General features: G+C 42.9%; 1 protein-coding gene across 5 annotated transcripts in view; it reads right to left on the bottom strand.

The window, feature by feature from the left end:
• Window positions 1-6,065: 6,065 nt before the first annotated feature.
• The window catches only part of SLC9A6 (solute carrier family 9 member A6), a 55,038-nt gene continuing 36,801 nt past the window's right edge, over window positions 6,066-24,302 (bottom strand). For 4 of the 5 annotated variants that reach the window (XM_049704959.1, XM_049704958.1, XM_049704960.1 and 1 more), the window contains 4 exons: window positions 20,516-20,546; window positions 18,158-18,237; window positions 12,412-12,517; window positions 6,066-8,763 (listed from right to left, as the gene is read on the bottom strand). In XM_049704959.1, the coding sequence (XP_049560916.1) occupies window positions 8,491-8,763; window positions 12,412-12,517; window positions 18,158-18,237; window positions 20,516-20,546 (490 nt within the window). In that variant the 3' untranslated portion in view covers window positions 6,066-8,490. Of the gene's footprint in view, window positions 8,764-12,411; window positions 12,518-18,157; window positions 18,238-20,515; window positions 20,547-21,701; window positions 21,792-24,302 lie in introns of all 5 variants that reach the window. The other variant, XM_049704961.1, reaches the window with a different exon arrangement.

The following is a 24,302-nucleotide window of genomic DNA, read 5'->3' as shown; positions in this document are numbered from 1 at the left end:
CACACCTCAGATGAATTAATAAAAGTTAAGAAAACAAAAACCAGATGTTTCCTTCATCTTAATATAGGCCTCTATGCTCTCTTTTGTCAGTTATACTGTCAATTGCTGGTTTCCTTCTCTTGGGGCAAAAATCAATTTTTAAAAAGTTTGAATCTCTGCATTTTTTGATGAACTCTGTCCCCACAGTTGCTATTTGGCTCAAATGTCCACAAAGACTGCAGCTCCGGCACCGACGGTTTCAGCAAGCGAATGGCACACAGTGCTTGAGGACAGCATACCAGAGGGCTTTGCACGCTACACTGGATTTGCTAGAGAACTCCTGCAACAGTCTCTGGGGAAAAGCACAAAGTGAAGCAGTCTCCTTGCTCACACATAAACCTCCCCAGAACCAGAAATGGTCTGGCCAACTAGCCGAGGCTTCCTTTCCAGATCCAGGATTCATTCTTTGGCCCTTGACCCTCCCAGAAAATGCTAAGAACTGTATTTTAGAGTGCCCACAACATATATTTTCATTCTCCTGGCCAGACCAGTGGAGGATACACCGAAATCCAGAGTGACGCACTCTTTAAAGTTTCCTAGTAATACCACCCATCATTCCCGGAGAACGTCGGAAGCATTCTGTTTTTTGTGAGGGAAAATCATTTATTTTTTCCTCCATCTATTGTACTTTGCTTAAGGCAATTATTTTCCCCAGACGCCACCCCAAGCAGAAAGCTCCAGGTGTTCTTCGGTCATAATGGGAGAATGGACTGCAAGTCCTGGTGTTTTCCAAGCTTGCATCCTCTCATGCCCTCCCAACTTTCTCATTCGGAGCCCTGAGCTGCTTTCTCTCACTCCTCTTTTCCTGCTTGGGTTCCATCTCCCCTCACCTTCCAGAGGCAAATTTAGATTTGCACCTTTCCTGCCTACATTTCTGAACGTCTTTGTCAAAAAAGGGATTCTCTAAAACTGCAGTACTATCAGTCCACACACCCATTTGCCCAACCCAGATCGCTGGGAATCATCGTAACCCACTTCACCCCTCACTCATTCACCGCATTTAGTCTCCAAGTCCTGTTGAGTCTATTGACGACATGTCTCCTGCGTTTGTTCCCTCCGCTCCATTCCTCCTGACGTTTCTACAGTCCAGGCCATGCCCTCTTTCACCTGAACCACCATCCCCGTGTTCGCTCCTCCTCTGTCCGGAAAAGCCATCCTTCCCACTGCAGCCACAATGAGAGTGATCCTTCTAGAACCCAAATATGGTCATGTCTTCCACACACTGCCACTCCCTGGTCAGAGAGTGGGTGTGGAGGCCTGGGAAAATCCCTTACACCAGTGAGTAACATGGAAGTGTCCGTTAAAGCTAGGCTAAAGCCACAGAAATGGCAGGGCATTCCCCAGCCTCCTGACCCCTCTCCCAGCTGGGCATTTATCATCCGGACTTTCCTCCATCCCAGTGCCATGTTGCTTGCGTACTTGCTAGTCTCCCTCACTGGACGGTGGACTCTGGATCTTGTTCAGTTCTGAACCCGCAGCACCCTGCACAGTGCCTGACACAGAGCAGACATTCAAAACTAAATAAGAGACAAAATCCCCTCTCCCTCCAAGGCAATGTGTTAGTTACCTACTGCTGCTATGGCAAATTACCACAAACATAGTGCCTTAAAACAACCTGCACTTGTCCTCTTGCGGTTCTGTAGGTCAGAAGTCCGACACAACTTCACTGGGCTAAAATCAAGGTGTCGGCCGGGCTGCTTTCCTTCCAGGGGTTCTGGGGGAAGACTTTGCTTCCTTGCCTTTTCCAGCTTCTAGAGACCGCCTTCCTCTCTTCAAAGCCAGGAATGCAGCATCTGTCTGCCCCTGCTTCTGTTAGCCATCTCTTTTTCTGAACACAGCCAGGAAATGTTCTCCAATGTTGCGGGCCCGTGTGATTGGACTGGGCCCACCTGGATAATCCAGGATACTCTCCCCATCTCCAGGTCAGCTGACTAGCAACCGTAACTCCATCTACACCTGTCTCTTTGCCATGTCACTATTCACAGGTTCCAGGCATTAGGGTGTGGACATCTTTAGGGTTCATTATTCTGCCCACCATAAGCAGTAATGGGTAAGGGCCCTGAATCCCATATAGCGGTCCCTTTCTAATGCTTTTTACATGATTGCAATGCTTTTACCTAATTGGCTGCGGCTGCCTTTATATCAAAACCATGATTTAAGTCACGTCTGTGATCCTAGTGCCTGGTCCAGGGCTCAGACCCTGTGAGGTGCTCAGTGTTTGCTGACTGGAAGTTAGGAAGTAAAATATTGGTTGGCTGGAATGTTTAAATAGCAGCTTCTTGGTTCCCCTTAGAAAAGGGAGCTTTGATTGTTGGTCCCAAGAAAGTGTTAAAAAAACAATTTTATAGCACAATCAGGGGGTCCTATCGCCATTATCTTGCTTTCTCACACTAAACCAGCTCTCAGATTGGAAAAACAGTCAGCTTCCATTATCTGACAGAAGTCTTCCAGATTTTTCAGATGAAAAAACAGCTCACATGCTTTCTGCCTAGTCCACATGGGAACACAGCTGTATAGGAAATTCAAGCGAACAAAAGAAAAAAAATCATGCAATAAAGCCTTGTGACTCCCCAGGCAACCAAGAACTGAATACTTCTCAAGCAATTTTGGTAGGATTAGTATTTAAACACACAGTGAACAACCTCAGTTCCAACAAATCTGGAGAAATTAAGCCTTGTTTCCAAGAAGCGCTCACAGAACTTTCAATGCGTTTTTCCATCACGGCGAAAAGAAAGAACTTGCACAGCTAAGCTGCATCTCTCGAGTGGGATCCCACGCCCACTGGACAGCAGCAAGTTTAAAACGAGCAGGACACCGGGGGCAGGGCTCCCAGGCTGCAATGGCGGTACGGGTGCCTGGTAAAGGAGAGGGGCTCTTTCACTCAACAGACAGAATTGTCCAGAAACTATCAGGTCTCATGGAGTTCAGGCTCCAGCAATGACAGCCCCGGCTAAGCCGGTTCTCAGAGTTCAGCCTTCACCATGGCAACCGCTTGGGAAACCTCCAACTTGCTGAACTGGAGATTCTGAAGGAAAGTCACCCACAGCAGAAGCACGGTCTTCAGAGAGTTTTCCGTAGTTTATTCACATGGCACCTCATCAGCAAAACCTGACAGAATACTCAAGCTCAATGTCAAGAGCCTTCTGAATCCCAGTCAAAACGTTTCAAGGTACATCACTTCACCTGATCCCCCAAACAGGCCTGGCAGCTACTTGCGGCTGGAATCATACTCCAGTACCTACCACAGGGCTGGCACATGACAGCAGCTCAGTAAATGTTTGCGGGATCCGTGACCTGTCATCATTTTATAAAGGAAGAAACAGCCTCAGAGAGGCTCAAGCAGCCTCCTCAGCATGCCGAGCAGCCGGCAGGGCTGGCCTCCGGCCTCTGTCTTTCCCACTCCACCATGCTGGCCTTCTAAATCCAACTCAGTAAAGGGCAGGAGGACGTTTCGCTCCTTTTCGACAAACATTCGTTGAGCGTCTACCCTAAAGCAGACCTTCCCACCACTCCTCGCTGTCCTCTGCCTGGGCAGTTCCTTCAAGCCTTGGTTTTAGTGTCACCTCCTGAGCAAGGCCTCCTCGATGAGCCCTTCCACAGCCACCGGGCCACCACCGCCTCGCACCCAGTACCCTCTATGCCGTTTCCTGTTTGGTACTCATCCCTGTCTCTAATTACTTGATGTGCGTATTTGTCTATTTATGGTTGGCCTTCCCCGACTGGAAGCTCCGTGATGGCAGGGTGCCGGCTCAGGCTTTCTGGTGACGCCATAAGATGAGGGAGACGAGCCCACTGAAACAAACAGCCAATGTGCTCTCAGGTGCATTCATAAAGATGTCCAGAACAGTGGACTTCCGGCGCGTGTCTGAAAGACAGGGAGGCGATGGGGTTGTCAGCACGGGGCGGAAAGACTCAAGAAAGACACACCAGCTCTTCTTCTCCAACGTCTGAAGGCTGCGACCCAGAAGAGGGCCGTGGACTTGCCTCAGAGGAGCGGTGGGAGAGGGCTGGAGGGACAAAGTTGCAGGGGCAGGCTTGGGTTCAAGGTGCTCCTCGTTAGGATTGTTGGGTACTTCCTATCTTGCACACTAATGTGTGAGTACTAAGAGGGTGGCCGGCATCCATTTTATTCCTCCCGCTATGTAAATAGCGCAGTACCTGGTATGTTTGTCACTCCATAACTATTTGATTGAATGAATGTTGTGTCGAAGATCAGTTACAGGCGGAGGCTGTCACTGCTCACTCTGCCTGGAATGTTCCTCATCCCCCCCGCCCCCGCCGCCTGTCATCTGCTTGACCCTCTGGTTACTCTGTGGTCTAACCTTAAATATCCCGTCGTCAGGAAAAGCTTCCCTATCCCCCTATGACCGAATTACAGGGCCCTCTCAGAGCCTCCTGTATTTTTCCATCGTGTGATGATTGTATTTGACGTTATTTGCTGGTTATTTGAGGTAGATATTCCCCTACCCGAAGGCACTCAGTCTCTCTTGCCTGAATGATCCCCAGCAATGCCGTGAGACAGCTGTTGGCATCCCCTGTAGAGTATGCTCTGTGAGAGCAGGAACTGCTGTTACTTGCTGCTATAGCCATCGCGTGGGGCACAAAGCAAGTAGGCAAATATTTCTTGAATGAATTAACTTTACAACTAAGAAATTGCTGAAGGCTCAGCAACATGTAAGTGGTCGACGTTACACAATAAGCCAGCAGTACAGTCTAGATTTGAACCCAGGTCTGTGTAACTCCAAACCCTGGTTTTTTTCTACTACACCAAACTCTGCGGGTGCAGAGCCATTGTTCAGGACCTCGCGGTCTGCCATAAAAGGTGGGCCCCTTGGTGGAAATGTTGGAAGGCAGAGTGTGAAGGCATGGCACCAGCCAGGTTGCCTCACCCATGGGCTCAAAGAGATACAGGAGGGCACTTCACTAAGAATTCGAGAAACTTCCCAACCAGGGGAACTTGTGTCTGGCAGCCAACAGTGCAGCAGACGGAAGGACTGAGCTGAGACTTCATGCCCTACCCTGGCCTGATGGCAAGCAGGTGGTGGATGGGCAGCAGGATGGACGTCTGCAACTCCTTTCATCATCCTTCTAGTTATACTCAAGATGGACTAGCCCATCGCGTGCTATTGGAGCTGGGAGAGTAGCAGGTAACAAATCTAGACTTTGGATTTGAATCCTGGATCTGTCACTTACTAGCACTGTGACAACTTCCCTCCACCTGAGTTCCCTTATCTGTGAAAGGAGAATAACACAAAGCATGATTAAGATTAGATTAAAATGTGGATGAAAAGAACACCTCCTATATACACTGCCTGGATCTAAGGGGGCTCAAAAAAATGAGCACTATTTTTATCATTCCCAGTTTATTTCAAGCCTCATACCCCAATGCTGCATCATCTGTGTGCAGTACTTCCTGGCAAGGACTTTCTGATTAAGTCAAGACATCTACATTTTCATCTCCTTACACCTGTGCACTGAGTCAGGTAAACAAATAGACTTGCTCAAATCTAATGCAGGGTTTTATTTGTGAATTAGGAAACATGCGTTTGTTCAAGAAACGAGCATCAAAGCTGCTGTCACCAAACCCCAACCTACAAAACTTCTTACGTACAAAGAGAAAGACCTGTCTTTAACTTGGAAAAAGGACTATTTGTGTGATCGTGCTCTCAACCCAACTTGCAACTGCCTTTCTACCTAACTGGATACAGAATTTACTCCCCCCATATAATGGAACTAACATTTTCATGACATTATCCACCACTGAGCTAACAGGCTACAAATCAATGTAACAGATTCGACTGCTTTGAGTCGTATTTCTTAAATGGTCCCATAAGCAAATACATCCAGCCTCACACATAAGCACCAGAAATTTGCCACCCCGTAAGTTACGTTCTGTTAGGTTTCTGTTTGTTGCTTTTTAAAACATCAGTCTTCCCCCTTTCCCAGTAGGTATATAGGTAGAAAAATAAATGAAGTCAGCACTCTTCACTTCTCACTAGAATAAACTGTGACTCAAACACTGTGAGTGGTTATTTGCAAGGCTATAATTTTTTTAATGACAGATTTTCCTAAAAGAAACCACTATAACATCTGTCCAAGAACTCCAAGGGAAAACAAAAAATACATAAAAGATTAAAAGTCTATTACTTTAACAGCACATTGCCAAACACGGACAACTAGGATAAAATGCCAAGGAACCTTAAAAAATAACTTGAAAAGATGCAACGTTCAAGTCATTCAAACGTGTAGGGTCCACAAAGAACAGAAAAACAAGTCCGAGAACAGTTCTACTTGTGCATGATGGGAACTCAGACTGTACCTCATCCAAGTTCATTCAGGTGTCTCAAACCAATAGATGTATGAGCAGAGTTTGTTTTTGCTTCTTTGCTTGGAGATGCGCACGCAGATTAGAGAGGAGAATCTTCCAGATGCTGATGTAAGCGCAGCAGACTTGGTTCCCCTCTGATAAAGTACGAAGGCAGATTTAGTTGACTCAAACTTTATCAGTTTCCCTAAGAAAAGGTCTTATGCATGCTGAAACAGACGAGTTACTGAATTTGTCATGCTAAGTATTTACAGCAATTTTCATAAAGTGAGCTCAGTAACTTGACAGGATAAAAAAGGTAGTTGTGAATTTCTTATATAACCTTTTACAACGTGAATGACTTCGTGGGTAAATGACGCTGAAGTTCAAAGCCCCTCAAACACACATTAACAAGAAATTATTGACTGCATGAAGAGGCACACATTGTAGAAAATGCACACTTCACGGGGTTCCTGCATAGCAGGAAAGTCACTACCACTACATAACAAATGGCTATGCCAACAGTTAGAGCTGCCACTCAAGGGTCCAACAGTAGAATTCCCTCAAAATCGCAAGGAGTGTTTGCATCACAGCAAGGAAACCTTTGGGAAGACAAGTACATATTTTGTTTGCAAAGATATTTTGTGTTGGACAATTTGAACATCGCATAAACAAATCCGTTTTTGAATTGGGTACGATTTAAGGCAATGCTACTCAGACCTGAGGGGGAAAAAACCCACAGAAGTTTCTAGTTTTCTTCTGAAACTTTGACGGGTCAGAATCAGTGTCGGAAAGGATCCCCCCGCTAAGATTCAATGCACCATTAGGTATCTGCAGCTTACAAAATAGGATCCACTTGCATACTCTGAATACGAAATGGGCAATGTTATGTACTCTTCCTTGAAAACTGTAAAAAAACAAAACAAACATGGCAGCTTAGGTATTTCATATTAAAATGTCACATGAGCATGAAGACAACTACACCTGGTGCACACAAAGGAGCAACCGCCCTCACAGCAAGCTCTCCGCAGCGCTGTACTTCTCTCATGACTGGCTGTGGTGTAGTGTGGAACGGTCATGGATTCATAAATTAACTTTTAACATCAACTACAGACTAATGAATGACAATTAGACACAAGTAAGTTCAAAAGTTTTACATTTTGCTCCTGTTTGGCTGCTAAAGAGCAGCGATTTAAATTCATATAAAAACTTCTGACCACAAAGCTTGCTATACACATAAAGTACATAATCAAAAAGTAAGCAGCAATTGAATTTCTTATTTAAACTTATCTGGTATATATTATTTACATATTTGGGGGGAGAGCTCTCCGAAACCACCATGCTCCTTACTCCCCTTCCTGGCCTCTGCCCCCTCTCCGCCTGCCCCAGCCCCTCCAAATCGAAATCAAGTGCTCTGAACTATATACAACTGTACTTTGGCTAAGTGGGCTGGATGGCGCGACTCCTTCCCAGGTCTTGGAGTGGAAGAAAAGAAACAAAGTCTTGGAAGTCATGTGCAGCCTTCTTTTCCGAGTAGCAGTGTACTGTAGCCAACAAATCTGTTCTTTTCATGGCAAGGGGGGCAAAGGGCCCCCGCACTTCACTCCCCAATCTGAATGGGGCAAGATCCAGAGCCACTGGCCTCTTGCACCACAACAGGCCACCGGACAAAAAGGAAAGGAAAAGGTCACGACAGAGGCAGCAGCAATCAACACAAGTTTCCCGACAAAGGAATTTCTCCTGCTAGCACTCCCCCCTCTTCCTCTCCCTCCCCTCCCACAAATTCATTGCCTTAAAATTAATTCATATCACGAGAACTCGGTACTCTGGTTAAGTGTCAAGTAAATATAAGAAAGAGTAAATCTGTCACCTTGTATACTTGAACTGGGACATAAAGCTGGGACACACGACATCACTGAAATTAACTTTCTAAAACAGATCCGGTCTACATAGTGCAGCCAATAAAACGTAAGAGTTTGTTCACAATCTGCCTTGTACAGGGTATTTATAGTCTTTCGATGCCATATAAATAGCATTTATACAGCTTAAACATTCAGAGACATGCACTGGGACTTTTTAGGTAGTACGAATTTCTTCACAATCACATGTGCAAATTTTACAGATCACTAAGTGAGTAATGAGTAAGCTTAGGCTGGACCGTGTCTTGTATTATCTAACAAATTTAACGGGGGTTCAGAGTCATCCATAGGAAGAACCAGGCGTGTTCCCCGAATGACCAGTTCATGGTCCCCGAATGCAAGTTCCCGATCCAGGGCATCTTCAGAACTGTTTCCCATAAATCTCCTAGGGGCACCGGACGATGCTGATTCAGTGTTCACGGTAGAATCTCCATACGTCAAACTAATATCACCATCATTGAGAATAAGATCGGAGTCATCATCTTTCAACTGTTCCTGGTTCTAAATTCAAATAAAATAAGTTTTGCGAATTGTTATGAAATTCAAGAAACATTTCCAATAGCAGAATTTTCAAGGATGCCCTATTTAAAAAGCTTCAGGGGCCACTCCCTGCCCTCAGGATAAAGTCGAAAGTCCTCACCTTGGCTTAAAAGACACTGTGCGACTTGGGCCCCTCAGCTTCATCTCCCACCACCTTCTGTTTCTCTGACCTCACCCGCCTCACTGTGTGCCCGAAGACTGAAGTGCTGACAGCTGCCCCAAATCTCTCGTGTTTTCTCTTACGTCCTGTCCCCTCTCCCCTCCTTCATGTAACTAGCGCCTACTTATCACTGAGGTCTTGGCTGAAAAGTCACTTTCTCCCAGAAGTCTTCCTTGATCATCCAAGGCTAGCTTAGGGGTCCTCCTGTGTTCTCCCCTAGCGTCCTGTACTTAGTCTTCTCCTTAGAGTGGCACTTACCCCTTTGCGTAACTGCTCAGGCAGTGGTCTGCGCCACACACCGCCCCCCCCGCACTAGACCCTAAGTCCCTTGTACGCTGTACTTCAATCACCTAACAGTTTGGGGGCACAGAGAAAGTATTCGCTAAATATAAGTTCAATTGATTGTTGAACAGATTTATATAAATGAAGCTTTTACTGCCGTATCAACAATACCTAGAAATACTGAACCCTCACTACACACTTGTCACCCAGCTCAACGGGCGTTGGTTCTAATGGAAACTTTGGGGCCAAAAAGAATATAAATAAAGTTCCAGAAAAGGGAAAAACGTCTAGCATATATAGTGCCACTGTGGCAAATTAAAAAGTGTACATGTGCACAGGAAAGTCTAGAAGGTATTCCACAAAATGATGATAGTTAGCTCTGCATGACAGAATTGCTAGTGGTTTTTATTTTCTTATGTTTTTGTACTATCTGAAATTTTATTATAATGAGTACATATTACTTTTAAAAATCAGAAAGTCATTGTTTAAAATATAGAGTAAGAATTATTCTAAATACTCATATTGATCTAGCAAAAAAAAGTCTGTGACTAATACTCCTTGAGGGAAGTAGAGCTGACAGAAACATCCTACACTCAGCTCTCCTATCCTGTGCGTGTTTAAAATCTTTAAATTTGTCTAAGATGGTCAAATAGACTGAGGGCACGATTGGACAAAAATTTTTCAACTTAAAAAAAATTTGCTGTTGCTAGAAATTTGCCTAAATACTCAAAGACAAAGACATGTGAATTAAAAACCAAACAAACCCATTCCACCAACCAGCCATAATCCCTTCCTGCCCAATCCAGTTATAACAGTTAAGTCTAACAAGCGTGTCTATCGCTTAATTCAGCAATACTCAAAGCTCTGTGGCACCTTCACTCGTCAGCAGGGGCTCTTCAGCACCTTCTAATGACTTTATTAAGTTTCAGGTTTGGGGCAATATCTACCAAATTTTAAAATGCATATGACTTTTGACCCAGCAACTTAACCTTTAAAATCTATTCTTTATAACTTTATATTCTTGGGTAAATTTATATATACAAGGATATTCACTGTAAACATTGTTTGTAATAACAAAAACACAAAAGGAGGAACAATGTAAAGGTCTAGCCACAGGAGACTAATTAAATCAATCTTGGCAAAACCACACTGTGCAGCCACCAATAGAGAGAAGGTAAGGGATCTCACGGACTCTTAGAAACATATCCATGCTGTATCATTAAGTGAAAAAAGCAAGTAGCAGGACAATACTCTTATTATGATCCCATTTGTGTAAAACAATAGAGAGAGCTATATATACACACATAAGTTTGTGTAGATAAACTATAGCAGGGAGTATCCAAAATAAACCCTTAATAAAGACTGCCTCTGGGGGATGGAGGTGGGAGAAAGAGAGCGACTTTTATTTTTCACTTTGTACGTTCCATACTGTTTGAATATCTGGCTGCAAGCATGCTACTTTTATAATTTAATAAGTAGTTAACATAGCAAAAAATAAAATTAAAAAATTAAGTTTTATGGTTGTTACGGGTTACATGGTATCTCCCCCCCGCACCCCCCCCAAGAGATGTGAAATCCTAACTCCCAGTACCTGTGAATGTGACCTTATCTGGAAATAGAGTCTTTGCAGGTGATCACATTAAGATTAGGTCCTTGGTATGGGCCCTGAGCAAGTATGACTGGTGGGTGTCCTTATAAAAAGGGAAAATTTGGAGACACAGACGCATACGCGCACACAGGGAGAATGCCAGGTACAGATGAAGACAGAGATCTGTGTGATGCATCTTCAAGCCAAAGAATGCCAAAGATGGCCAGCAAACCACGAGAAGCTGGAGAGAGCCCTCGGAAGGCCCCAACCCTACTGGCACCTTGACCTCAGACTTCTAGCCTCCAGAACTTGAAACAGTAAATTTCTGTTGTTAAGCCATTCAGTTCGGGGTACTCTGTTATGGCAGCCCAAGGAAACGAATAGAACAATGCCGTATTTTGCTATCCACAGGACACACAGGCATTGTGGAACTCTTCTGGCTTTTGGTGATGGCGAGTGGGTCTTTGGAATCCCAGAGCCAGACCTCAATGACTTAACTGACAAAGCTGGCTGACCCCTCAGCACAGAGCCACATGGGCTAACAGGGTAAAGAGGGAATGGGGGCCGTGCTTGATATGGGAGCCTGGGCAAAGTGGCAGGGAGGGACAAGACAACACGGGGTGTTCCCCCCAGCCCACCAGTAGTCTGTCGGAACTGTGCACTGACTCAACATAACACAACGCTGCAGGGTGCTCCTCCCTGACCCAGGTGCCACCCCTGCTAAGACTCCTCTTCCCCATCCATTCTCTGTGGGATCTGCTCGAAAACACCACAGAGGCGGTCACAGGGAACTGGAGGGTGCATGTCTACACTGCTTTACCACAGCCTCATCTCTCAACTCAAGGTGTTGCATCAGAGTAGTCAAAATTGGTGGGTTTTGTTAACATGGGTACTTTATTTGATGCACCAGATTATTTTTGAAGGGTTGGGTTAGAAGTAAAGGTTTTTAAAAAAGAACTTGAAAAATTAAATGTTCATATTTTAAAATAAAAACTGGTTAGCATTTGTCATTTCTTTCTTTGTGGCAATACCTGCTGAATCACTAATCTTATGTCGGCAGCTAAGGAAAAAATATGGAATCTAGATTATATCTAGATATATCCATGCCTCCCAGCAATACGGTACACAGGTAGATAAACTTTCCCTAATACCCGAAATAAAAGAGCATCTGTTGCACTTTAGGGGCATCAAAAAATGTTTTAGTAATCCTCTCCACATGACTGTGACGACCCTGATTTATAGATTACAATATACGCAGTTAGTATTAAGCTCAGGCCACATGCTGCAAATAAATGAAAACCAGCATGGAAATAGAATTATTTACTAAAATCACTGACAGTAAGATGAGATGCTATTCTGTATCTTTTTTCAAATGACGGCTCAAAGGCGGTGAATTATATTTATAGATTTCAGTGCATTTTCTGGCTGAGCAAAATATGTTTATATTCCTGCTTGTGGATTTTATACCTTAAACGCAAGCAAAGCAAAACAAAACAAAAAACCAGTAACCCATCCACAGAACAGATAGTTTTAAATTTAACTTAATGAAGAACTTAGGTTCTGGATAAAACCAACTTACCTCATAAGCCTGGGGGCTGGTTAGGCATCTCGCAACGGGTCCACAGCAGGCAGGGAGGGTTGTCGTGAGAGGAGGCCCACTGTGCGTCAGCAGAGGCTTCAGATAGCTGTGCCAGTTAAGGAAGAGCTGCGTTCCTTTCTTTACCAATTTAAAAGAACAATCTGTTTGATAACAATCACTGTCACAGTGTACCTACCAATTCAGATAGCAAATGTTGTCCCATTTCATGACCCTATTATGCAACGGGAGGGAGATTTTATTATTATCTCTGTTTTACAAATATGGAAACTCAGGCTCATAGAAGTCAATGATCTGCCTAAAGTCACACAATTAAGTAAACGGAGGACCAATACTCGAACCCAGATTGGCTTGATTCCAAATCCTATGCCCTTTCCACTACATCATATTGCCTTTCTGATTTTACTAAAGCCAAAAGGAAGACAAAATCACTCTCAATTTAGCGCTGAAGGAGACACGGAAGAAACTAAAGAATGGTAAGAGCCTAAAAAGAGATTAAATATTCCAGTAGTAGAATATAGCAATAAAAATGGTTTTAATTATTTATTGTAGACTCAGCTGGCCTCTTCAATGAGTTGAAACTTTAGTATCAAAGGAAACTCAATTCTAAAAACATTAAAAAAATTATGCATCATGAGGTCCTCTGTCATAGACTCTTATTTCAGTATTCATCTATTCTCCAAAAATAAAAATAAAAACAGATGCAACAATATATTTGATACTCAGAAGAAAAAAAGAGGGAATCATGAGAAAAAGCAGAAAAAGGGAGAAAGACACATACATATTCGCTACTTTCTAAAATTACAACTTAAGGTTGTTCTCAATTAAAAATGAGGAGGCCAAAGAAATTTACATAAATTCACATATTTATAAACTCTAAGATTAAAGTACTTCATATAAACACACTTACATAGCTCATAAAACATCTTGCCACACAAAACCACTGAAAATCTGGAATGATGAATTCTACTAGTGCATTAAGTACAGAAAGTACCAGATCGTAGTTTAGTGGTACTTAACACGCTAGTACAGAGGCTAATAAGTCTTGGTATTTAACTCTATAAGAACAAATTCCCTAAAAACTAAAACTTACCAAGTATTGACAAAAGGAAATCTGAATAGTCCTGTATTTATTAAAGAAACTAAAAACCTCTTCATACAAAAAGTTCCAGGCCCAGAAGGCTTCACTGGTTAAAATCTTCCCAGACTTAAGAAATACACAAACTCCTCCAGAAAAATAGAAAAAGAGAAAAATTCTTCCCTACCTGTTTTATAAAACTAGCACAATCTTCCTATAGAAACTTGACAAGGACATTACAAGAAAAAAAAATCACGAGCCAATACCTCTCATGAAAAGACACAAAAATCAGACACAAAATACTAGCAAATTAAATCTAGTGACATACACAGTGAATAATATCATAATCAAGTGGGATTTGTTCCAGTAATGTAAAATTGGCTTAACATTCAAACAATTGATGAAAATCAGCAAGATAACACACTAAAGGAGAAAAAATAAATACATGATCGTCTCAGTTGATGTAGAAAAAGCGTCTAATAATATTCAATACCTATTTATGGTAAGAACTCTTAGCAGACTAGAAATAGAAAGGAATTTTCTTACATTGATCAAGGATATCTCAAAAACTGACAGCTAACATCATACTCAATGGTGAAATATTGAAAAATTTCCCCCTTAGGTCAGGAATAAGACAAGAATGCCCGCTATCATCACTTACATTTAACATTGTACTGGGAATGTCCAGCCAATATAATAAGACATAAAAATAAAACATTATTATTCACTTGGTTATGTGCATAGAAAATAGAATCTAAAAACTATTAGAAATGTAAGTAAACTTAACAAGATTGCTGGATACAAGGCCAATATATAAAAATCCAATTATATACCTATATATTAAGGGCAAAAATGTAGAAAATAAAATAAAATGAAATACATACCATTTACAATAGCACCCAAAATACCAAATATATAGAGATAAATATAATGAAAGATGTGCAAGACCTGTCACTAAAAACTATAAAACATTAATGAGAGAAGTTAAAGAAGATCTAAATGAATGGACGATATACAGTGTTCATGGACTGGAAGACTCAATATTGTTAAAATGTCAGTTCTCTCCAAATTCATCCACAGATTTAATACAAATTCAATAATTTGCCAGCAGCTTTTTTTCTGTGTGTGTGTGAGCATGAGTGTGCATGTATGTATGGAAAATGACAAGTTGTTTCTAAAATTTAGATGAAAATGCCATGGACCTAAAATAGCTAAGGCAATACTAAAGAATGACAAACCTGTAGAATTTCTCCTATTGGATAGCAAGACTTATTAAAAAGTACAATAATTAAGAGAGTGTGGTATTGATGTAAAAATAGACAAAGAGAAAAGACGGTCCGGAAACAAGAGCCCCCCGACTTATATGGCCAAGTGATTTACAACAAAATTTCCACTGCAATACAGTGGGTTAAGGATGGCATTTCCAATAAACGGTGCTGGGTCAACTGAATACTCGTATGGGAAAAAATAGGTCTTGACCCACACCTCACACTACACACAAAAATCAATTTGTAATGGATCGAAGACTTAAATGTGATAGTTAAGACAATCATATGTTTAGAAGAAAACATAGGAAAATATCTTCATGACCTTGGGATATAAAAGATCTCTTAAGACACAAAAAGCACTAACCATAAAAGAAAAGATTAATGAAATAAACTTCATTAAAATGAAGAATTTCTGTTCCTCAAAAGACAGGATTACAAAAATGAAAAGGTGAGCTATAGATTGGGAGAAGATAGTCACAATACATATAACTAACAAAGAACTCAATTCAGGAATGTAGAAAGAATTACAAGTAAATAAAAAAAAAGATAAGACAGTTCAATTAAATAGTGAGCAAAAGAAACGAACAGACACACTTCATAAAAGAGGATATCCAAATGGCCAATAAACATATGAAAGGAAACCTCATCAGAGGAATGCAAATTAAACCACATGAGATATCACCACGCACTCACTAAAATGGCTAAAATTTCAAATGCTGGCCAATGCCCAGTTTTGGAGAAGATGTGGAACAACTTAACTTGCTGGTGGGAGTGTAAATTGGTTACAACCACTCTGGAAAACAGGTTGGCAATATCTATTAAAGCTAAACATACACTTGCTCCAAATTCCATTCCTAGGTATATACCCAAGAGAAATGAGTGCCTATGTTCATCAAAAGATGTACAAACAGGGAATTCCCTGGTGGCGCAGTGGTTAAGAATCCACCTGCCAGTGCAGGGGACACGGGTTCAAGCCCTGGTCGGGGAAGATCCCACACGCTGCGGAGCAACTAAGCCTATGCACCACAACTACTGAGCCTATGCTCTAGAGCCCGCAAGCCACAACTACTGAGCCCACGTGCTGCAACTACTGAGCCCGTGTGCCTAGAGCCCATGTTCCGCAACAAGAGAAGCCACCGCAGTGAGAAGTCCGCGCACCACAATGAAGAGCAGCCCCCGCTCAGCGCAACTAGAGGAAGCCCTCCCACAGCAACGAAGACCCAACGCAGCCATAAATAAATAAATTAATTAAAAGATTATTTTTTTAAAAAAAGATGTACAAATGTTTAGCTTTATTTATAATTGTCAAAAGCAGGAAACAACCTAAACGTTTATCAACAATAGTTTCTGAGATATCCTTAACCAAAAAAAAAAAAAAAAAGAAAACCCCCAAAAACCAAAACCCCGTAGTATATTCATACTATTTATGGAACACTACACAGCAATGATAAAGAATGAATTACTGGTACAGGCAACAATATAGATAAGTTACACAATGTTGACTGAAAGAAGCAAAACATAAAGTAATACATAGTATATAATTCCATTTATATGAAGATCAAAAATAGGTAAAACTAATCCATGTTGCAAGGAATCAGAACAGTGGCCGCCCTTTTGGCTGTAAGGCCTTCAGGGAAGTCATTACTGACTGCAGGGAAAACAGGGAGCCTTCTGGGGTGCTTGAAATGTTCTTCGTATCTTTATATGGGTGGCAGGCACACAGGTGTATACATAAGTCAAAATTCATTAAGCCGTACCCTTAAGATTTGTATACATTACTGTATTTAAGTTATATCTCAATTATAACAAATGAACAAACGGACTGCACAAAGGAACTGAAATCTAGAATGATGAATGATTAATTATACTAGGGCACTAGGTATTAAAATTACCAAGTCTTAGTCTAGTAGTACTGAGTCAAACAATTCTTGGTGGTCACTTCTATAAGAATATAAAAAAATATTATTCTACTCTTTCTCTACATTAGGATCATTTAATTATTTTGTATATTATGCAGAAAATATACAAAACATTTATGAAGGAAAAACTAAACAATTTTTGTTAAATCAGAAGGATGAAAAAAATCCCAAGAGATATGGGAGTGGCTTATACCCAAAATGCTGATAATGGAGCCAAAAGTAATGACATAATCATTAAACAATTTTTTTTTTTTTTTTTGCGGTACGCAGGCCTCTCACTGTTGTGGCCTCTCCCATTGCGGAGCACAGGCTCTGGACGCGCAGGCTCAGCGGCCATGGCTCACAGGCCCAGCTGCTCCGCGGCATGTGGGATCTTCCCGGACCAGGGCATGAACCCGTGTCCCCCGCATCGGCAGGTGGACTCTCAAACACTGTGCCACCAGGGAAGCCCTCATTAAACAATTTTAAGGAGCCAGGATCTCTCTCCCTCTAATAGGAGTCTTAATACCATAGATAAGCGAGTATTCATGTTCCCGTATATTAATTTTGAGTCCTCGTAAAAAGTGAATGTAAAAATCTAGCAAACAGAATATAGTAAATAGTAGCTTCTAATGATAATTGTCAAGCGCATTTTTTGTAAACATAGAAGGTTTTGATCAGAAAGTCAAAAGCAAGGGAAAAACATTTTACATGGTTGTCCCAAATTTGCTTCAATGGAACATAAACCAGGTTTTGATTCCCTTACTGATAAGTCTCAGCCAGAAAGAACTCCATGGTCCCTTTTTCTAGTTCAACTTTCAAATAAGAAATTAATTTTAATAAATAGTGAGTGATAAAATGTTTTTTAAAAGGCATGATTTAAACAGGTTATTATACATAGCCCGACCCAAAGTATAGCTATGAAGAAGACTGTTACGATAGGACAAGAAGGAAATTGGTAAACAATGAAGCACTGGCATTCTGAATGGAGAGGAGAATCTCCCAGTCTGTGGAAAGGTCAGAGAAAAAACGACATCGCTGACTACTGCGGTACCTAGCATCACTGAATTTCTCATTCTCATGTTTTTTCCTAAGGCAGTCTTTCCTCTTTTACTCTAACAAGCACACGGACAAACACCAACAAATCCCTTTTGCGGCATTCACTCGATTAGCTAAAGGACAATAAATATTAAAGTTTGCTCAATAAATAAACCTATATATCAAAACAAGTCTATCATAAGGGCTCCTGAGTCCCTGCATACAGCAAGCTTCTGCAATAACCAGTCCTTACTGGTTCCATGGGTTTTCAGAGGATTCATCTGTGTGGGTTTCCTCTGGTAACCTTCTCTACTACACTGAAGGGGAAAGGGAAGACCAAAGGCAGGTTTTATATTCCAGTTCAGGAAGAGAGTGGTCAAAACCGTTGTTCCATTAAACTCTAGCGTCCACGTCCACACTGCCATTTTTTTCTCAGTTAAGGATACTTATGATCAAAGTTATACCATATCCGGAAAAGCCAGGCACTCTCTGCTTTGGTAGTTCTTCTTTCACTTTCAGGAATACCCTGCAAACAGATTATAAATCAATACATACACAAAGATAAAAACACATTTAGTTAAGAGTCATTTCTTTGTAGAATCAGGAACATAGCCTACCGCATACGAGATACTCTCCAACATGGGTAACATGAGAAATTTAATAGCTTGTACACTGCAGCTTGGGAATAAAAAATTGAAGTGTTTTTCTGAACACTTCTATTACTCAGGCTGCTTACTGATTTATGAGTCTACTGGCATTTAAAAAAATCAGTGTGGGATAATCCATCCCCTAAATCTGAAAGGCTTACACCCATGTGAACTGCACCTTAAGTAGAAAACATCCCATCAACATCCCGATCTCTGGGAGTTGTCATGGGTCCCAAAGTTAACTGGCATTTTCAAAGTTGCTACTATGTTCTTAGAACACTAGCAAAATGTAAGTAAGTAGGGAAATTCCATGTTAAGCCTGACTGGGTAGGAGGGAAAAGTAACAGCAAGCAGGCCTCTTCAAAAACAGCTCCCCCAAAACATCAACTGGGTCCTTATGTGTAATATGATGCGGTCGGCCAGCAGTGGCGCTGTTAGGCCACCTGGTTCCTCTCGGCTCTGACACGAACTAGTTGGGCAACTCCCTTTCCCTCTCTCCAGCGGAGTTTTTTCTTGTATACAATGTTACTCGAAGGCTCTATCCAGCATGAATGTTCTATGTTTCCGGGATTTTCGAAGAGTACGGAGTTTAGATTCTGGCTTTTGGTTCCTGTTCTTCCTGGTCTTCGAAATAAATGAATCTTCCTCTCAACATGTATCAAAACATAGACAATATAAAAATGTTTGAGAACACTGTATGGGCTTACAAGAGCGGAGAATCACCCATATTTCCTTTCACATCAGGAGGCATTGGTTTGTATGTCTCCGCTTTTTGAAGAGCGACGAATCTGTAAATCTCACATGATCCTCTCACCACATGAGCACCTGTACACCCAACTCCCACACGCTCCGTAGTTACTAAAATCTTCCTCTGGGCTTCCCAGTGGACACTCGAAATACTGAGTAAACAATATACTGAGCCAAGGCATCCATACGGTTTTGAGGGCAAGGTAAAAATGAGATTTTTTTTCCTGGATGTCACAGCTGCTACTCACCTACCTGGCTCTCTCCCTGTCACTCCATTTCCATTTGTCCTCTGTGGCGACAGAGGGGACATAGCAAGTGGAGACTTTCGCAGATGGTGATCAAGCACTTGTCCGAGGGCCTGTTTGGTAACTCTTCTTGTTTGGCCGTGGGGGTGGAGGCACTGAGGAGCTATTGCCCCTTGGAAAGCACCCCAGCAGCTCACCGTCATTGGAATTTATCCAGCCTTGTTGTACAAATAGTGCAAGCCCATGAAATTATACTTTAAGGTTCTGACCACAAAAGGGGCAAGTACTTACTATGTCACGTACACACTCAGCACTCAATAGCTAGCAAAATTAGCATTCAGGAAATGAATCTGATAAAAAACATTTTTAAACTACACTCTGAAGACAAATAAACCAGGGCTTGTTTCAGACAAGAAAAAGAACTGTGTTTTTAAAGAGATGCTTTCCATCTTCAAAAACCTCATTTCTGTGATTCCCCATCTCATGTCTAGGGCAGAGGCACATAGTCAGTGGTGCTCAGAAAGCATTAACAAGTGGCGGGAAAATACCAGAAAAGGGTGGTCAGTCTAGGGAAGGCACTGAGTCACACTGCATTCAGTCTACCAGGTTCAGGTTCAGAGGAACAACTGAGAAAGTGACACATGGAAGTAAGCAAGGAAACATGGGCAAGGCTGAGGCACGGGGTAAGAAAGCACATTCTCCTGAACAGGCAGGAAAGACTGGCTGAAGAGTCCAACGCTTCTGGGCAGTTCTCAAGGGCAGCTGCTGGTCATCCAATTTGAAAGTTACACAGGAAGAGCAGCTGGAGTGGGGCTTACATCAGAGACAAGCCTTCATGCGCAAACCAAAGTGGAAAAAGGCTCCCCGTGCCAGAGCAGTCACTTGAAAACCCAGGAGCACTTAAGGGACTGCTCTCGTCTGTGGCCAAAGCCCAGGTTGGCCCAAAGATAGGAGAGCTGTCACCCTTGATAACCACAAGCTGCCTAAAATTCAGTTTTGTCTCTATCGAGCAGTGAGAAAAGCCAGGAATGATGTCAGTTAAAAGCTGATGCAAATAGGACAGGATCTAAATAATAGTGACATGAAGTCTACAGTAGATTTGTTTTCTTTCCAAGCGACTACACATTTGACAGAAATGCCAGAGACAACACAAATGCATATTTACCAAATGTTCTTGGTCTGAATCAACACCAACCCTAAAGGAGAAACACAAAAGGAAAATGAGATCTTGCAGTCAAAAGAAAAATTGTCTATTCACATATGGGCACTGTCAGGCAACTACTTTTCTCAACGCAGAAGCTATGGAATGCTTAATATTTTCGTGCTTCTCGATGGCTGGTGACGTAGACTTTTGGCTCCCACCACTCTCCTTAGCACGGCTTGGACCCTAAGGCAAGCAGGGTCTACTAATATTCTCTTCCTGCAATCCAATCCCACTTACCAGTTTCAGAAAAAGAACTTTTTCTTCTGTAAGTCCACTACAAGCAGGAGTCAGGGAAAGCAGCATTGCCCCAGTGGTTGAATAAGAACTACAACGTAGTTCCAAAAACAAGGCTGGCCCAATGCAGTTCCAGGAGGGAGCTGCATGTTTTCGGACCTCTTGGCTCTCACGGCAACATCCTCTTATGACTGCAGAGAGGGTCCAATTACAGGGGTTTTCCCATAGGCTAATGGACAGACATTAGCCTTGGTTCTTCAGAATTCTTTCTTATCTGCTTTCCGTATCCCAGGGAACAGCTTCATTATGAAGAAGCTCTCTTTGACTCCTCTACCCCCTCAGCACGAGCACTCACCAACCCCGCTCATTCTTCCCCTAAACTGTTTCTCAGGTCTTCTCTCCTTTCCAACTGCTCAAGCTCGGGCCTCATTCTGACTCGTGGGGTCTGGAGCAACTGGCTGTAAGGTTGCCCAGCTGCCAGGCTCTCCTCTAGAGTTAGCCATCTAAAGCAGAGAACTAACTCACTGGCTTGTTCCCTGGACAAAAGACTCTGAGAGCAGCTTGCAACCCAGAGGGTCAAGTCTAAAGTCCTTTGTGTGGCATGCAAGACTCTACAAGCTAGCCTCCCCCGCTGCTCCAGCCTAGCTTTCCCCTCATCCTCGCCCACATACCCGCTGTTAGCCAGACCGACTGCTCCTCTCCCCAAATCCTGTCCTCCCCTGAGCTTCCACGCCTCCGCTCATGGTGTTCCCTCTATCGGAAATGTACTGCCCCTTATTTTTTTTTTTGTCCTCCTTTTTCAAGTTCCAAAGGAACCATTCTATGGCCCCTTCAGGCGGGACTTTTCCTTTGTGCTTTTACAGCACTTTCTAGATTCCTTTATTATAATACTTAGCACAGTATAGTTATTTACCGGTCAGTCTCCCCCAAAAGACTGTGAGCTCCTTGAGGATAAAGGCCATGTCCCAATTCATCTCCGTATCCCCAGAGTCTAGCACAGTACCTGACACACAATAGGTGCTCAAATGTTTATCGATTAAGGTCACTACTACAGACAACACAGTAAAAATAGCAGTGTGAGAAGCTGTAGCAGGAGCAGCCCAGTAACACCGAAGGGAGGAAAATGATGCACGACCTTATCTGGAAGGCAAGTGAATCAGGGCCAAAGACTTGAAAACAGATGGCCACGACCAGCTTCAGAATTGAAAGAAACGCTCATTTCTTCCTTGTTAAGATGGCCAGAAGCTGTTTAATATCTTCTTAGCCAGATTAAACTCTAATCACATTTGTGTATCTCAAGTGACATCTAGTGGTCTTGAAGACAGCACATTTGGGTTTTTTTGTTTTTCTGGTTTTTTAAATAAATTTTATTTATTTATTTATTTATTGGCTGCATTGGGTCTTCGTTGCTGTGTGCGGGCTTTCTCTAGCTGGGGTGAGCGGGGGCTACTCTGTTGCGGTGCACGGGCTTCTCATTGTCGTGGCTTCTCTTGCTGTGGAGCATGGGCTCTAGGCGTGTAGGCTTCAGTAGTTGTGGCACGTGGGCTCAGTAGTTGTGGCTTGCGGGCTCTAGAGCTCAGGCTCAGTAGTTGTGGTGCACAGGCTTAGTTGCTCCGCGGCATGTGGGATCTTCCCGGGCCAGGGCTCGAACCTGTGTCCCTTGCATTGGCAGGCAGATTCTTTTTTTTTTTTTTTTTTTTGCAGTATGCGGGCCTCTCACTGCTGTGGCCTCTCCCATTGCGGAGCACAGGCTCCAGACGCCATGGCTCATGGGCCTAGCTGCTCCGCGGCATGTGGGATCTTCCCAGACCGGGGCACGAACCCGTGTCCCCTGCATCGGCAGGCGGACTCTCAACCACTGCGCCACCAGGGAAGCTCGGCAGGCAGATTCTTAATCACTGCACCACCAGGAAAGCCCCCTGAAGACAGCACATTTGTAATTCTCAGATGGAACAGTACTGGAGGCCAATTCAAGGTAATAAAATTTCTCAGAGCAGTTATTATCTGCCAGGCACTGTGCTAAGCACAGGGCATAGACATGAATTAGACACGGCTCTGCCCTCAAGGAGCTCACAGACTAGTGGGGGAGACAGATACAACTAGAGCATAATCCCTAAGGGCTTTGCAATCCAGGAGGGCTGGGTTCCAATCTGACCTCATCTCCTTTCTAGCTGTTTGAATTCAGTCAAGTTATGCGGCCCTATGAACCGCAGTTCGATCACCTGGAAAATGGGGATGACAGACCCCACACAGAGTCGCTGCAAGGATCAAACAAGAAAATGTGTCTAAAGATTTTAAAACAGTGTCCCATACATCACTAACATTCTCTAAATGGTAGCTCTTATAACAATATCATTATTACAAGGCTGACCAAAACACGTGCTGTAACAGAGGTACTCCATGCAGACGGAAGAGTGGTACTGAGAGAAAAGAAGAGGGCAAAAGGAGGAGGCGTTTGAGCTGTGCCATCTCCTGGGAGTGAGAGGATTTCAGGCAGAGGCAACAGTGTGAGCAAAGGTTTGGAGATGGAGAAATGCAAAGTATGTGGTAAATGACAAGGAGCCAAAGGTGACTGTCACAGACTATGCGAAAGGACCTACGAAGAGCTGGCTGGCTCTCACTCGCTGAGGAGCCGTTGTCCACGCAACAGGACAGATCATGTCACTTTCTTGCTTTCAAATCCTACAAGATTGCCAATTTCGATTTAAAAAAAAACTCCTTACCGTGTCCTACAGGACCCGATAGCAGGGGTCCACAAACTACAGCCCACAGGCCAATTCGGTGCACCTCCTGCTTTTGTGAATAAAGTCTTGTGGGAACACAGCCACGGCAACTGATTCACATATTGTCTATGGGACTTTCACGCTGGAGTTGAGTAGCTGAGACAGAGGCCATACAGCCTTCAAAGCCTAAAATATTACTCTCTGGCCCTTTACAGGACACGTTTGCCAACCCCTGCCCCTAAAGGATCTTGCCCACCTCGTTTCCTACCTACCCTTCAGTCACTGTAGTCCAGCTAGGTGGGCTTTGTTCCTTTCCATTCAATAGGCTACATTTGTGCCTACCTCAGGGCCTTTGCACATGCTCTCCCCTCTGCCTGGACTGCTCTTCCTCCTGCTCACCATTTAACTGGCATCATCTTGTCATTCAGGTAGACTGAGCTCAAATCTAACCTCAGAGAGACCTTTCTTGATCTCCACCTATAAAATACATCTATCCCCAGCTACTATCATAGTACCTTGTTTGCCATCATAGCATTTAACATCATCTAAAATTGTCATCTTCATTTATTTACTTGCTAGCTTACTATCTGTCTTTTTCCACCACAGTATAGACATTATGAGACCAGGGACCTCTTCTATCTTATTACTACCACTGCACCTCTCCAGACCAGGGTCTCTTAACCTTCGCATTACCAACATCTTGGTCCAGATCATTCTTTGTTGTGAGGGCTGCTCTGGGCACTGGAGGACGTTCAGCAGCATTCTTGGCCTCCCCTCTTAGATTGTGACAA

The sequence above is a fragment of the Orcinus orca genome, chromosome X, assembly GCF_937001465.1.
Source record: "Orcinus orca chromosome X, mOrcOrc1.1, whole genome shotgun sequence".
NCBI lineage: Eukaryota > Metazoa > Chordata > Mammalia > Artiodactyla > Delphinidae > Orcinus > Orcinus orca.
The sequence above is the reverse complement of the archived record's forward strand: the minus strand, read 5'-3'. Positions and strand labels throughout refer to the sequence as shown.